Source organism: Elephas maximus, chromosome 14, assembly GCF_024166365.1.
Source record: "Elephas maximus indicus isolate mEleMax1 chromosome 14, mEleMax1 primary haplotype, whole genome shotgun sequence".
In the NCBI taxonomy this organism is placed as follows: Eukaryota; Metazoa; Chordata; class Mammalia; order Proboscidea; family Elephantidae; genus Elephas; species Elephas maximus.
This window is the reverse complement of record NC_064832.1, coordinates 39,516,929-39,531,035: the sequence shown is the minus strand read 5'-3', so window position 1 is coordinate 39,531,035 and position 14,107 is coordinate 39,516,929. Positions and strand designations below refer to the sequence as shown.

The window sequence follows — 14,107 nt, the reverse complement described above, 5'->3', positions numbered from 1 at the left end:
CTTAACATGAAGGAAAAAATGAATTAATACTGATGATCAATAATAAACATGCAGACTCTCCAAATCAGTCATACCCAATCATCAGTGTATAGATAAGAATCACCTGGGTGCTATTCTGTGGCCCCAGAGAGTCCTAAAATGAGGTACAGGAAACCAGATTTTCAAGTCCTTCAAGTGTTGTCACCTTTGAGAGTCAATGCCTGTTAGGCATTGAATTGTGTCCCCCAAAATATGAACAGAAGTCCTAGCCAAGGGTACAGGTGACTGTGACTGTGAACATGACTAATTTGGCCTTTTGTCTCTGGTTTCTGAAAATAGCTCTTGGAATTCCCCAGCAATTGAAGGTGTCATTGGTTTCTAAAACAGCAAGGCAACTCTTAACCCTGTGCAAATGAGGTAGGAGCCCAAGGACCGAAACTGGAGAACTAACTTCAGGAAAAGGGGAGAGGGTGTAATAGAGTCAGTAATACATCTTCAAGGATTCAATCAATCATTGACTATGCATTAACGCCCCAGTCACACATATACAGTTGAGGCTCCCATAACTATTAAAAAGGACTGTGGACCTTGGAACTTCCTTTTGAGCTTGTGGATTGATGATGCATGAGGGAGGAGTGGCACATCTCTGAGGACATGAAGCTCCCTGCAGAAAAACTTCTCCCAGACCCTGCCTGTGCATCTGTATATATCCTTTGTGGTTATATTATGAAGGTTATATTGAGTATACCCCTTTCCATGAGTTCTATGAGTCATTCTAGCGAATTATCGTACCCATCCGGGACAGTGAGGGCCAGCAGGAGTTGGCATCTGCCTATTTGGCAGTTGATTAAAACGAGTTCTAACTTGTGAAGACCGCAGCCTTGGGTGGCTGGTAGACAGAAGAAGGCTGTGCAGGCAGTCATTTTGTAAAGACCTAACTGTGGGTGGTTAGGGTTAGAGAGAGAGAAAATACCACATGTGTGGCTGTTGTCAGAGATGGAGAAGTGGGAAAGCAGGGGTGGAAATTATCTTTACATTTTGGGGATTGGCCTTGTGTCAGTTATTATTAACGCAGTGACCCTGTTTGAAAATAAGCTCTCTGAAGATGTTATCAGTTAACATGAAATCATACTGGAGTAGGCTAGGTCCTAATCCAACCTGAGTGTTGTCCCTAGAAGTGAGGGAAGTCACATGAGAGACAGACAGAGGAAAGATGGCCATGTGAAGATGCATCTACAAGCCAGTGAACACCTGGAGCTACCAGAAGCTGGGAGAGACAAGAAAGGATCTTCCCCTAGAGACTTTGGGAGGACACGATCATGCCAACACTCTGATTTCAGACTTCTAGCCTCCAGAGCTGTGAGGCAATAAATTTATCTTCTTATAAGTTACCCAGTTTGTGAAATTTTGTTATGGCACCCCTAGGAGATTAATACACTGCCTAAGTAACTAACTCTATGGATTATCATTATCATATCTGAGTTTAATCAAAGCATCTAATCACCGCAGTTGGAACAAGAGTTTTAAAGTCAACTCTCAGGATGTATTACTCTGCAGATAAGCAGAACCTGGTCTTGAAATCTTGATCCCCTAGAGGCAGGAAATTTGTTGATTTGTGCAAGACTAAATTTGGGAGTTTGAATCTACCAGTTGCTCCTTGGAAACCATACGGGGCAGTTCTACTCTGTCCTATGGGGTTGCTGTGAGTCGGAAATGACTCGAAGGCAACAGGGTTTTATAGAAGCTGGTCTTTCTGCTAGGTAGGTGCAACCAATATACACTCCTCTGTTAAGTCCTTTCCCCTCCACCTCTCCCCTAAGGCCCCTCCTAAAAAAAAGGCTTCCCTGTCATTCTACCTTTGACCTTTTTAACCTATCCCAGGAGGAAAAAAGGCATTTATAGCTGAGTTTGATGAAGACTAACAGAAAAAATAATTACTCTGAATCTCAGTTCTGTGATTAGGTATAGAGATGAAGAGAGAGAAAATATGGGTCATGAGATTCTAATTTATAACCAAAAGCTAATGCCACCAGTGACATATTGGATATGGACATAATGTAGGATCGACCCATGCTAGATAATGAGTTATATTACTTACAAGAACAATTCATAAATTAAGTTCTTCAATGAGTATAAATTTCCTGCTTTTTATGCTCTTATATCTTTTTAGACAAGCTGCCAGCTCTTTAGCCAATAAACACAGCCATGAAAGGAATACTTCCAACTGACTCAACCCTTTCAGGATCTGTGGGAGAGATGGTTTCCCTCCCAGTTTTTGTAGCTCTCAGGTTTTGTGGGAAGCCACTTTCCCAATGACAATGCATGCTGCTGCAAGGCAGCATAAATGTTAAAAAAAAAAAAAAAAAAACAAGCATGTGCCACAAATTATTGTTTCTATAGGGTACTGTGGAAACCCTGGTGGTGTAGTGGTTAAGTGCTACGGCTGCTAACCAAAAGGTCAGCTGTTTGAATGCGCCACGTGCTCCTTGTAAACACAGTGGAGCAGTTCTACTCTGTCCTGTAGGATCACCATGAGTCAGAATTGACTCGATGGCAATGGGTTTGGTTTTTTTTTTTTTTTTAAATAGGGTACCGTATGAGGCATGTGCATTTTTGGTAGGAAAAACAGAAGACTTTTATGTGGAAACACATGACCCAGTGGACTCTGGTAGAACTCTGTGATTTTCAGGGTTCGAATTAGTGGGACAAGGTATTGCCCCATTGGACTCTGAGGGTAGGCTTATGAAAGGGGGCAAGAAAAACAAAATACACATACTATCTAATAAAAATTCACACACACTCAATGATTCAGCATGCTTCCATTAATGAAAACACAGGGTATCAACAAAAAATTCAAAACAGAAATAACTGGGTTTTGACAGGGCCAAAAGACAAACCTAACCTATTACAACCTGTTTTATGACCTGAAAGAAAACATACTTACCCTTAGAAAGAGAAAAATGGGTTATAAAACTAAATAAAGATTAACCAGGAAAAGATAAAGAAATGTAACGATAATCTATATCATCAGAACGAAGTGAATTCTATAACATGATGTTTAACAACAAAAAAAGAGAAAAAAACTGTTTATGATCATAAGAAAATAGTGTGTTTCTCAGGTGAAAAAGAACAACAGTGATTAGGAAAGAACTGGGCTTTCAATTAGCAGAAATGTTTTAGACAAGATAGGAGAATCAATTATTAGAACTCATCTCTGAAAAGTCAATGAAGTCCCAATATACTGACAAAACATAACAGAGGAAAGAAGAAGAAATTACAGGTTCAGCACAGGAGGTTCAACATCTAAATAATGAAAGTTGCAGAAAGAGAGACCAGTGGGAATGAGGGAGTAGGGAGTGGAGGGAGAACTACAGGACAACACATGAGCTATAGGTATAAAGAGCAATCAGTTTAGATCAGGTCTTCTCAGAAGACACCATGGAAAAGGGTGGAATTGACAGAATATATGATGTGCCCGAATGTGATGAGAGGAAAGTTACACAAGTGAAGCACTTAGGGTGAAAAAGTGATAAATACACAGAAGATAGTCGTCTCCTCCTCTACGTTCCCATAGCACCTTTTACACGCCTCTGTTCTAACATTTGTCCTTGGGCAGTGCAAATGGTTAGTGCTCGGTTACTAACCAAAAGGTTGGCAATTCGAACCTACACAGCAGCACCATGAAAGAAAGGCCTGGTAATCTGCTTCCATAAAGATTATAGCCAATAAAACCCCAGAGTTCATTTCTACTCTGTAACAACATGAAGTGGTCGTGAATTGGAATCGACTTGACAGCAATGGGTTTTTTGGTTTTTATTCTAACATTTAGAAACTGCATCATAATTATTTATTTACATATCTGTCTCTTTTCATATGTAGGCAATTATTAACTTTAGGAAAAACAAAACATTATGAAAGAAAGGGAATAAGGATTAAACTATACTAAATGGCTGGGCTATGGAGAGTCCTTATATTCTCATAATAATATAAATATTGAATAGAGCTCCAGGCAAAACTATTACAGGTAGTCCCCAACTTAGGATATATTCAAGTTATGACAAATCACACTTATAACCTTCATCCTTTTTTTTCCTACATCTTATCATTAGTAATATCTACTACATACAACGTTGCAGTACATAATTTGCTGATATTATCATTCTTAGATGTTCACTCGGATGTTCAAAGTTATGATTTACTATCCAAAACACTGCCTACGAAAACTAAAAAAAAAAAAGAGGTATTTAACTTACGTCAGAACTGACTTAGGATGGAATCATCAGAATGGAACCCTGTCATAAATCAGGGATTACCTGTATATAACTATTTAGGGAGGATGAGAGATGGCAAGTTTGTATGGGTAGTAGGAAGCGAAATGGTGAAAGAGAGCTAAATCTTTATTTTCTATAATAAGAAATCAATCAATAATGCCAAATACTAAAAAATAAAAGAATAGCAATGAAAGCATATTGTTTAATGGGATAGAGATAATTACCAAAGGAATCAGCTAATGCATGTATATTCATATACATATAATAGAGCACAAAACTGGCACAGTTATAGAGACTACTTAGACATCGGGATTGAACTACTGGACTCGAAGGCTAAGGACTATAGTTCCAGGGGACGTGTAGGTCAATTGGCAAAACACAGTATACAAAGACAATGTTCTACATCCTACCCTGGTGAATAGCATCTGGGGTCTTAAAAGCTCAGGAGTAGCCATCTAAGAAGCAACTATTGGTCTCTTTCCGCCTGGAGCAAAGCAGAATGAAGGAAACTGAAGACTCAAGGAAGCAATCAGTCCAAAGGACTAATGAACCACAGCCCCGTTTAACCTGAGACCAGAAGAACTAGATGGTGCCTGGCTACCACTGCTGACCACTGTGACCAGGATCACAATAGAAAGTCCCATTTAGAATGGGTAAAAAATGTAGAACAAAATTCAAATTAACAACAGTAACAAAAAAAAAAAAAAAAACAGACTTACAAACTTACTTATCTGAAAGAGCCTAGAGGAATCCCCAAGGCTGTTGCCCTAAGACAACCTTCTAACTTGAAACTGAAGACACTCATAGAGGCCACATTTCAGCCAAATAATAGAGCTATACAATAAACAATAAAACCTGTGAAGAATGTACTCCTTAGAACAATCAACTATATTATATGACACCAAAAGGTCAACATTTGCCCAAAAGCAAAGACGACAAGGCAGAGAGGGACAAGGAAACTGGACTAATGGAAACGGGGAACCCAGGGAGGAAATGGGGAGAGTGCTGGCACATTGTAGGGATTGCAACCAGTGTCACAGAACAATTAGCCTAAGAATCACTGACTGGAAAACTCATCTGCTATGTAAACCTTCACCTAAAGCACAATAAAATGTTCATTAAAAAAAAAAAGAATCAGCTAAGGATAGAAAGCGGTAGCCTCCGGGTTAGTGGAAAATGGGAGCGTGTCAGAGAACAGATGACAAGGGACTGGTATTCTTCTGCCTCCAAAAATTTCATGCATGTGTAACATTGATAAAATTCAAACAGAAATAAAAAATAAAGGAAGGAAAAACACTTTGTTATGATCTCTCTCCACCTACTCAGAGTGACCTTTGGAGATAGAGCTGAGCCTGGTTTGTACTCATGAGAGAGACAAAAATCAATGACGATGATGATGGGAAACTTGGAGAAGGAAGTACTACCGGCCACTCTGAACCAAACCCTGAACATGATGCTCAGGGCCACTCTGTTCCTCAAAGTGTTTTCATTTGTAAAACTGGCTGTGACCATTAGGGAGAACTTTAGTACTTACATAGAAGAGGGCTGTCATTTCCTGGATATTTGGCTAGAAGTACAATGCTTGCAATGTTCTAAGGGAAACTGACAGGGTGACTTGCTGGGAGCTATTGCCCAATTGCTTTGATTCATCTCCCCCAAAATATAAATGGTTCACTGATGGGTGATTCACACGCAAACAATGTATAAAAGCTGAATGTTATAAACTGAAGGTATGAGAGAGGTCTTTATAACTTGCCTCCCTCACACTCAACCAGACCACTCCCTCAGCTCGAGGAGTTTGATAATGTAAGCCCCAGAAGCATAAGCAGCTGTATAATCAAATGAATTTTTTAATAACTTACAAAGGGACACTAAGGAATTTAACTATTCTCCTCTATGAAAAAAATTCCAAGAAAAAGTTTAAATAAAACTGCTTAAACCATAAACACAATATGAAATATGCTTCATTATCTTTTATAGAATTTTAAAGTTCTGAATACGGCAGGAAGCCCCTGAGTGGGGGAGGGGAGGCACCAATTAAATAAGGTCAGATTAAGTGACAAGGGCTTCCCCAAGGTACCAATCTTTAATTGTGTTAGAATATCCATGGAAATGGAATAAGACAGGAAATATTTTTATATTTGCTAAAACTCCTCTAAGGGAAAGTACAGTATGTAGTTGAATGGAATATTTCCCCTCAAATTTTTTATTTTGAAATTTTTCAAACCTTTAGAAAACTCAGAATAGAACAATGACCACTCATGTATCCTTCACTTCACTTTTACCAATTGTTACGATTTTACCTCATTTTCTTTTTCACTCTTTCTCTCTCCCACCCTCCTCTGTGCCCAGTGTGTGTATGTGTGTGTGTGTGCGTGCATGCGTGTGTTTGTATACAGTTACACATACACACAGATACATTTTTCTCCTAAACCATTTGGAAGTTAAGTTGTAGATATCTTTTTACTTCATCGCTTAAATACCTTAGCATGCATCTCCTAAGAACAAGAATATTCTCTTTCATAATCACAATATCATTATTATACTTAAGAAAATTAATTCAATAACACCATGTAATACACGTTGTCCATAAACTTTTCCAATTGTCCCAAAAGTGTCTTTTATCACTGTTTTCATTTTGTTTCCTGACCCGAGATCCAATCACGCATTGCATTTGGTTGACATGTCTCTGGAAAGAATGTTTAACTAAGCCACGAAGGGTAATCCAGCATCAGGTGGCATCCCCCATTAATAGCTGGTGACATCTAAGGACGGTGGGCTCACTTTTCGCCAAGGCGATACAAAGTTCAGAGTCAAAACTGAATTGCTGGCACAACAGAGGAGGGATTACCATCTTAAAATTAATGTTCTTATAAATGTTTAGAAATTCATTGAAAAGTAAGGCTGAGAGTACGAACTATATCTTGGACAGCAATCTCAGGTTTTAAGAAATGGCAAATTATAAACAGTTCAAAGTTATCTTGACTTGACTCTGGGTGTAGAAAAATAATAAAAAGGTACACTTAACAATCAGACGAGTAGCGCGCCTGAGATTACCTGTTCCGCAGCTGTGCATCAGACAGTTTCAGCTCCTCCTTTAAACGTGTATACCTGTCTTCTCTCAGCAGCCTGGAGCCGTCATAGAGACTCAGCTCTCGATCATGGATTAACCTAATGAGGTACGGGGAAGTCAGGAAACAAATCAATCAGATCTGAGCGCTGAAGTTCTTATAGGTAGAATCAATCAGTTAACATTTTAGTCTAACGATTTTGTTAGATGGGGATTTTCAGATTCCAAATTGGCTAGTGCTGTTATCACACTCGGCAAAAACTTGGTTTCTTTACCGGAGGAGAGTAGCCAGGAACACGGGAAGCAGAGAGGGAGGAGGGGCTAGAAAGGGAAAGGGGGAGGACGAGGGAGATGAAAAGCAACAGCTGAATGAGTGACCGGAAACCCTGCTGGCGTAGTGGTTGAGAGCTATAGCTGCTAACCATAAAGGTCAGCAGTTCGAATCCACCAGGTGCTCCTTGGAAACTATGGGGCAGTTCTACTCTGCCCTGTAGGGTCGCTATGAGTCGGAATCGACTCAACGGCAGCGGGTGTGGTTTGGTTTTTGAATGAGTGACTTAGGATAACCACGAGGTACATCTTAATTAACAAGGCTGTTTTTTATACCAGATTTTACAACCAGTAAGTCTCAAGATGCCCACGTTAGAATTGCCCCACACAATGTCCATTCTATTGACACTGAAGAGAAACCGAGTAATCTAGAGGTTAGGAGCTCACATAGTGAGGTCAGTCAGGCCTGGGTTGAAATCCAGCTCTGCACCTTACTAGCTAATTGACTGGAGAAGAGGGAGAGTTACTCTCTTTCTCTAAACTTTAGTCTTTTATAAAATGAGTATAAGAACACAGATCTTTGGAAATTAAACAGCTAATGTAAAAAGGCAGGTGCTTAATATAATTGTTCTCAGTCTTGGCTATACCTTAGAATCTCCTGGGAAGTGGTCAAAAATGCCAATGCTCAGCCATCACCCTGGACCGACGACATTAGAATTTACAGAAGTAGAGTCCAGGCATCAGTATTTTTTAAACTCCACCCCAGCAAGGTGATTCCGAGGCTGAGAGCCTGAGAACCACTGGCTCAGCACAATGCCCAGTACAGAGTTAAGTACTCAATGGTAGCTGCTGCCTTTACTACTAGGCCAAACAGGCATGAGAGACTCAGTAAAAAGCTGGGGGCAGGAGCATATAAATGTCATTTTGTTTCGTGTCTGTACTTATCAGTTTGGGAGATAAAAATATTGTAAATGTATGGAATATTTATGGTAAATCACTGAAAGCGTATGATTACTTTCAAATGCTCTCAAATCTAATCAGGATTAACACAATATATTTGTTATCTTCTATCATACTTGGTATCTATATCTTGTCAATGACAACAACTTTGAATAGTTGGAGAAATGGTTTGATCTACTTAGGTGACCTTTCCAGATAAGTCAAAAAGCAAATATCTACAAAGCTAAAGAACCACACATAACAAAAAATTATCACTACCATTAATCTCCTAAAATAATACAGGATGGGAATATTTTCCCATGAAGGCTCTTCTCTTAACATTATTTTTAGCATAGTTAGGAAAATGGAGATTTTTCCCACCTAAAATGAAATAAGAAAATGATAGTTATACAAATGTTCGAGTTTGCAATCACAAAGTGGGATTTTTTTTAGCCTATTTAATAAAATATAAATAGGCAACAATTATACATTTTGTCCTAACAAATACATTTTCTCTCTCTTAGAAAAAAAAATAGACTCCAACAGGATAAACCAATAATACAGATCCATGATTCCTAAGGAGGTTGTAACACTGAAGCTGAGAATCTGACAAACTGTAGAAATTTAAGTTGTGTGCCTGTTGCAATAATCAGCATATATAAAGTCTTTCAAAATCACTCGTGAAGATTTTTCTATTTTCAGCTCTTTCACACAGAACTTTGCTTTAGCAGTGGCTTTTCCCAAAATGTTCATTATTCAAAGTTTAACGGTACTGTGTTTACAACAGCAAAAAAAATTATCATTCTACTTGGATATAAAATTATGAGTTTCAGGATCTACATAACCCAGTTTAAACAAAAAGAGAGATTGAGAGAGTTACATGTCTACTGCCTAAGCTGGTGTTTTAGGTAACTCGTCCAAACCTTTGCAGTACAGCGAGTGTGCCCGCGTTGACACGGTGAATGCCATCCAAGAGGACGAGTTTTCCTTCCAGAGCGGCATTCACCAGGGGTGAGGACCGCCAGGCAGTGTCTCCATTCGGGAGCGTGTACCTCTGCTGTAGGAGATCCCGTGCCGTCATATCCTGAAGCCAATCCAACACCCCCCAAAGAAAATGCTGGAATTATTTCTTAAGACGAGAAGTGCAGCTTACTTAGCATTATACAGTTACCTCTCTCTGATCACAACATTTCATACAACAACTGGGAAGTCATCTTCTCTAAACTACCAGAGAAAGATTTTCAGAAAGGTTCTTGTTCACTTGAGGTTTTTTATTATTCACCCTCACAATATAGTAAGACTGAGTTTTTGTTTTGGTTTTCATTCTTTATATTTAGCAATTTCCCCCTCTTTTTAAAATGTTCATTTGGTATTTACACAGATGATGGCAGTGACTTCCACTTTAACTGAATTCAACTCAATCATCTTCAGTCCTGCAGGGACCAAAATATGGCGATCCCTTTTTAAGAATGAGAGCCATACAATCTCAAAGTTGAGGCACAGAGATGCTTATCAAAAATATGCAGTTGAGGAGGTGGAGCCAAGATGGCAGAAGAGACAAACACTTCCAGCGAGCCCTCTTACAACAAAGACCCGAAAAAACAAGTGAAACGAGTATATTTACGACAAGCTAGGAACCCTGAACATCAAAGGCAAGCTTAGAAAACAAACCGAGGGGCAGGGGGAGGAAGAGACCATTCAAAAGCAGAGAGGAGTTAACGGACCTGAATTGTAGGAAGCCCTCAGTCACCATTCCCAGGAGCGGCTGCAGTGGGCTGGTACTAGCACTCGCCCGCAGTTTCCTCAGGGAGAAGCAGCCAGCCACACAGCCTACTCACACCTCCGGAACCAGAGAAGAATGGCGCTCTCAGCAAAAGCTAAGTACTGGCGTATATTTTACCATACCACCCCCACCCCCACTCCCAAGCTGGCTTCAGCAGCTGATTTCCTGGGCCTGAGATAGGCCCTGTTGAGTGCCTAGAGCCATCCTCCCAGCCTTGGAGAAGGAATAAATTTGCAAATGGGGGAAAAAGGTAATTTGCCGCTCCACTAACCGGGGGAGCTCAGGACAGAAGCGGCTCCTGTCCAGGGATAAACTGTCCGTGGACTTTGAGTACCTTTCCCCTCAGCATGGACCTGTGTGGGCCTATTTCAGGAGAAAAGGCCCTTGTTGGCAGACTACAACTGTTTCAGCTATGCAGTGGAGAGGTGGTGTTTGATGTTTGACATTGCTTTGCCTATTAAACGAGGTCCTCACCTACCCATATCAGGGGCCTAAGGACTGGTAGCTCCACTAAGATCACTCAGCCACCCGCGACAGGGGTCCAAGGCTAACTGGTACCTCCCAGTCCTTACAACCAAAACCTTTGGGTGCCCATGGTCCGTCTGCAGAACCCACCCACCTGTATGCTTTAGGGAACAGGGACATGCTTTCCACAGAAACACATGGGAGACGATTCTCGGTCCCCTGCATTATTCAGAGTGTGACCCCCTGCAGCAACCAGATACCGTTACCTACACCAATCACCCCTGCCATTCTAAGACTGTAGGACAGGACCTGTACCACACACTTGATGATCAGCTACCTGGACACCTGTGCTGAATTCATACAAAAAAACTGAATGGATTCCTAGACTGATATACCTGACAACAGCTCTAGCCAACTGGGGACAGGACGTCAAAACTCCAAAGGCGAAAATAATCAAGCTAGCTCACTCAAGCAACTCATTTGGGCATATCAAAACAAAACAAAGCAAAAAGCTATGACAGTAAACAAACATAAAATAAACTAATACAATAACTTAAAGATAGCTTGGAGACAACAGTCAATATCAAGTCACATAAACAAACACAGAGTGATCACCTCAACAAGCTCTCAAAACAAAGAATCCAAGGATCTTCTAAATGAAAGTGCCTTCCTGGAATTACCAGAGGCAGAACAAAAAAGATTAATATACAGAACCCTTCAAGACATCAGGAAGGAAATAACGCAATATGCAGAACAAGCCAAGGAAAACACAGATGATACAATTGAAGAAATTAAACAGTTTATTCAGGAACATAACGAAAACTTTAATAAGCTAGAAAAATCCACAGACAGCAATCAGAAATTCAGAAGATTAACAATAAAATTACAGAATTAGACAACTCAATAAGAAAGTCAGAGGAGCAGAATTGAGCAAGTGGAAGGCAGAATTTGTGAGCTTGAAGATAAAGCACTTGGCACCAATATATGTGAAGAAAAATCAGACAAAAGAATTTTAAAAAATGAAGAAACCTTAAGAATCATGTAGGACTCTATCAAGAGAAATAACCTACGAGTGATTGGAGTACCAGAACAGGGAGGGATAACAGAGAGAATTGTTGAACATGTGTTGGCAGAAAACTTCCCTGATATCATGAAAGATAAGAAGATATTTATCTAAGGTGCTCATCGAACTCCACATAAGGTAGATTTTAAAATGAACTCACCACTATGTATTATAATCAAACTTGCCAAAACCAAAGATAAAGAGAGAATTTTAAGAGCAGCTAGGGATAAATGAAAAGTCACCTACAAAGGAGAGCCAATAAGAATAAGCTCAGGCTACTGGGCAGAAACCATGCAGGCGAGAAGGCCATGGGATGACTGATATAAAAAAAATTGAAGGAAAAAAATTGCCAGCCAAGAATCTTATACCAGCAAAACTGTCTCTTGAATATGAAGGTGCAATCAGGACATTCCCAGATAAAAAGAAGTTTAGGGAATTCGTAAAAACCGAAGCAAAACTACAAGAAATACTAAAGGGAGTTCTTTGGTTAGAAAATCAATAGTAGCAGGTGTCAACCCAAGACTAGGACACTGGGCAGAGCAATCAGAAGTCAATGCAGACAGGAAAATGACAAAAATAAATCAAGATAAAAAAAAATGGGAGGCGGGGCCAAGATGGCGGACTAGGTAGATGCTACCCCGGATCCCTCTTGCAACAAAGACTCGGAAAAACAAGTGAATTGATCACATACATAACAATCTACGAACCCTGAACAACAAACACAGATTTAGAGACGGAAAACGAACAAATACGGGGAAGCTGCAATTGTTTTCGGAGCCTGGAGCCAGCGTCCCAGTCAGGTAACCTTGGCGCCCGATTTAGGGCAGGGCCCAGGGCAGCTGACGGCGCAAACAAGGGGCGCAGCCCTACCCCACTGAACTCACCCCGGGAGGGGGCCCAGCTGGTCCGCACGGGCGGCGTGGCGACACAGTCAGTGGGAGAAGTCCCTGGGAGGCAGTGACTGGTCTTGGAGCTGGGAGTGCAGCGTCCCAGCCAGGGAATCTTGCCGCTGGGCTTTTGACTGGATGCTGTCACGGCACAAGCACGGGGAGCAGCTCCACTCCCCTGAACTAACCTCGGGAGGGGGCCCAGCCAGTCTGCGAGGGCAGCGGGGTGACGCGGCTGGCGGGACGAGAAGTCCCCGGGAGGCAGCGATGGATTTTGGAGTCGGGAGTGCACCGTCCCAGCAGGGGAACCTTGACGCTGGGCGTGGGACTGGCAGCAAAGGATCTGACCGCGGCTTCAGTGGGCCAGACCCCCGGGGGCAATCTCCACACAGCCAGCACACGTAGGCGACACGCCCCTCGGGAATCTCAGATACAATAGTCATTCCAAGCAAGACTAGCAACTCTGGTTATATTCTGAGGTGCTACTCTCCTATCTCTCTGATCCCTCCCCCACCCTCCACAGGCAGCTTCATTAACATTGGAATTTCCTGAGCCAGAGGGAGAACGGCTCCGGCTCCATGGAGGCTTTGCTTTTCCCCCACCCTTTTTTTATTTTTTTTCTTTTGGTCTTTTCCTAACCCACTCTTCCAGCCAAAGAGAAGGAACCACAAAAAACCCAGGGACCAAAAATCCGTCCCTAATTGGACTAAAAACACAGAACCAGCTACAGCCAAGCATATATGACCCAAATCTCAGACTTTCATCCTTACAGGGAACAAGGTGGCGGTTATAATCCAAAGGCAGTTCTGATAGGGATCTGACTGCATTTTTTTCTAGCGGATTTTCTGGAAAAACTAGTTTCCCAGTGATGGCTCGGAGACAGCAGTCCATATCAAACCACATAAAGAAGCAGACCATGACAGCTTCTCCAACCCCCCAAACAAAAGAATCAAAATCTTTCCCAAATGAAGATACAATCCTGGAATTATCAGATACAGAAAATAAAAAACTAATTTACAGAATGCTTCAAGACATCAGAAACGAAGTAAGGCAAAGTGCAGAAAAAGCCAAGGAACACACTGATAAAACAGTTGAAGAACTCAAAAAGATTATTCAAGAACATACTGGAAAAATTAATAACTTGCAAGAATCCATAGAGAGACAGCATGTAGAAATCCAAAAGATTAATAATAAAATTACAGAATTAGAAAATGCAATAGGAAGTCAGAGGAGCAGACTCAAGCAATTAGAATGCAGACTGGGACATCTGGAGGACCAGGGAATTAACACCAACATACCTGAAAAAAAATCAGATAAAAGAATTAAAAAAAGAAGAAACCCTAAGAATCATGTGGGACTCTATCAAGAAGGATAACTTGC

General features: G+C 41.0%; 1 protein-coding gene across 2 annotated transcripts in view; it reads right to left on the bottom strand.

Moving 5' to 3' along the window:
* Window positions 1-14,107, bottom strand: part of VWA8 (von Willebrand factor A domain containing 8) — a 481,697-nt gene that overhangs the window by 311,244 nt on the left and 156,346 nt on the right. For both annotated transcript variants that reach the window (XM_049853196.1, XM_049853197.1), the window contains exons 13-14: window positions 9,453-9,613; window positions 7,308-7,421 (exon numbers count right to left, since the gene is read on the bottom strand). In XM_049853196.1, the coding sequence (XP_049709153.1) occupies window positions 7,308-7,421; window positions 9,453-9,613 (275 nt within the window). The remainder of the gene's footprint in view (window positions 1-7,307; window positions 7,422-9,452; window positions 9,614-14,107) is intronic.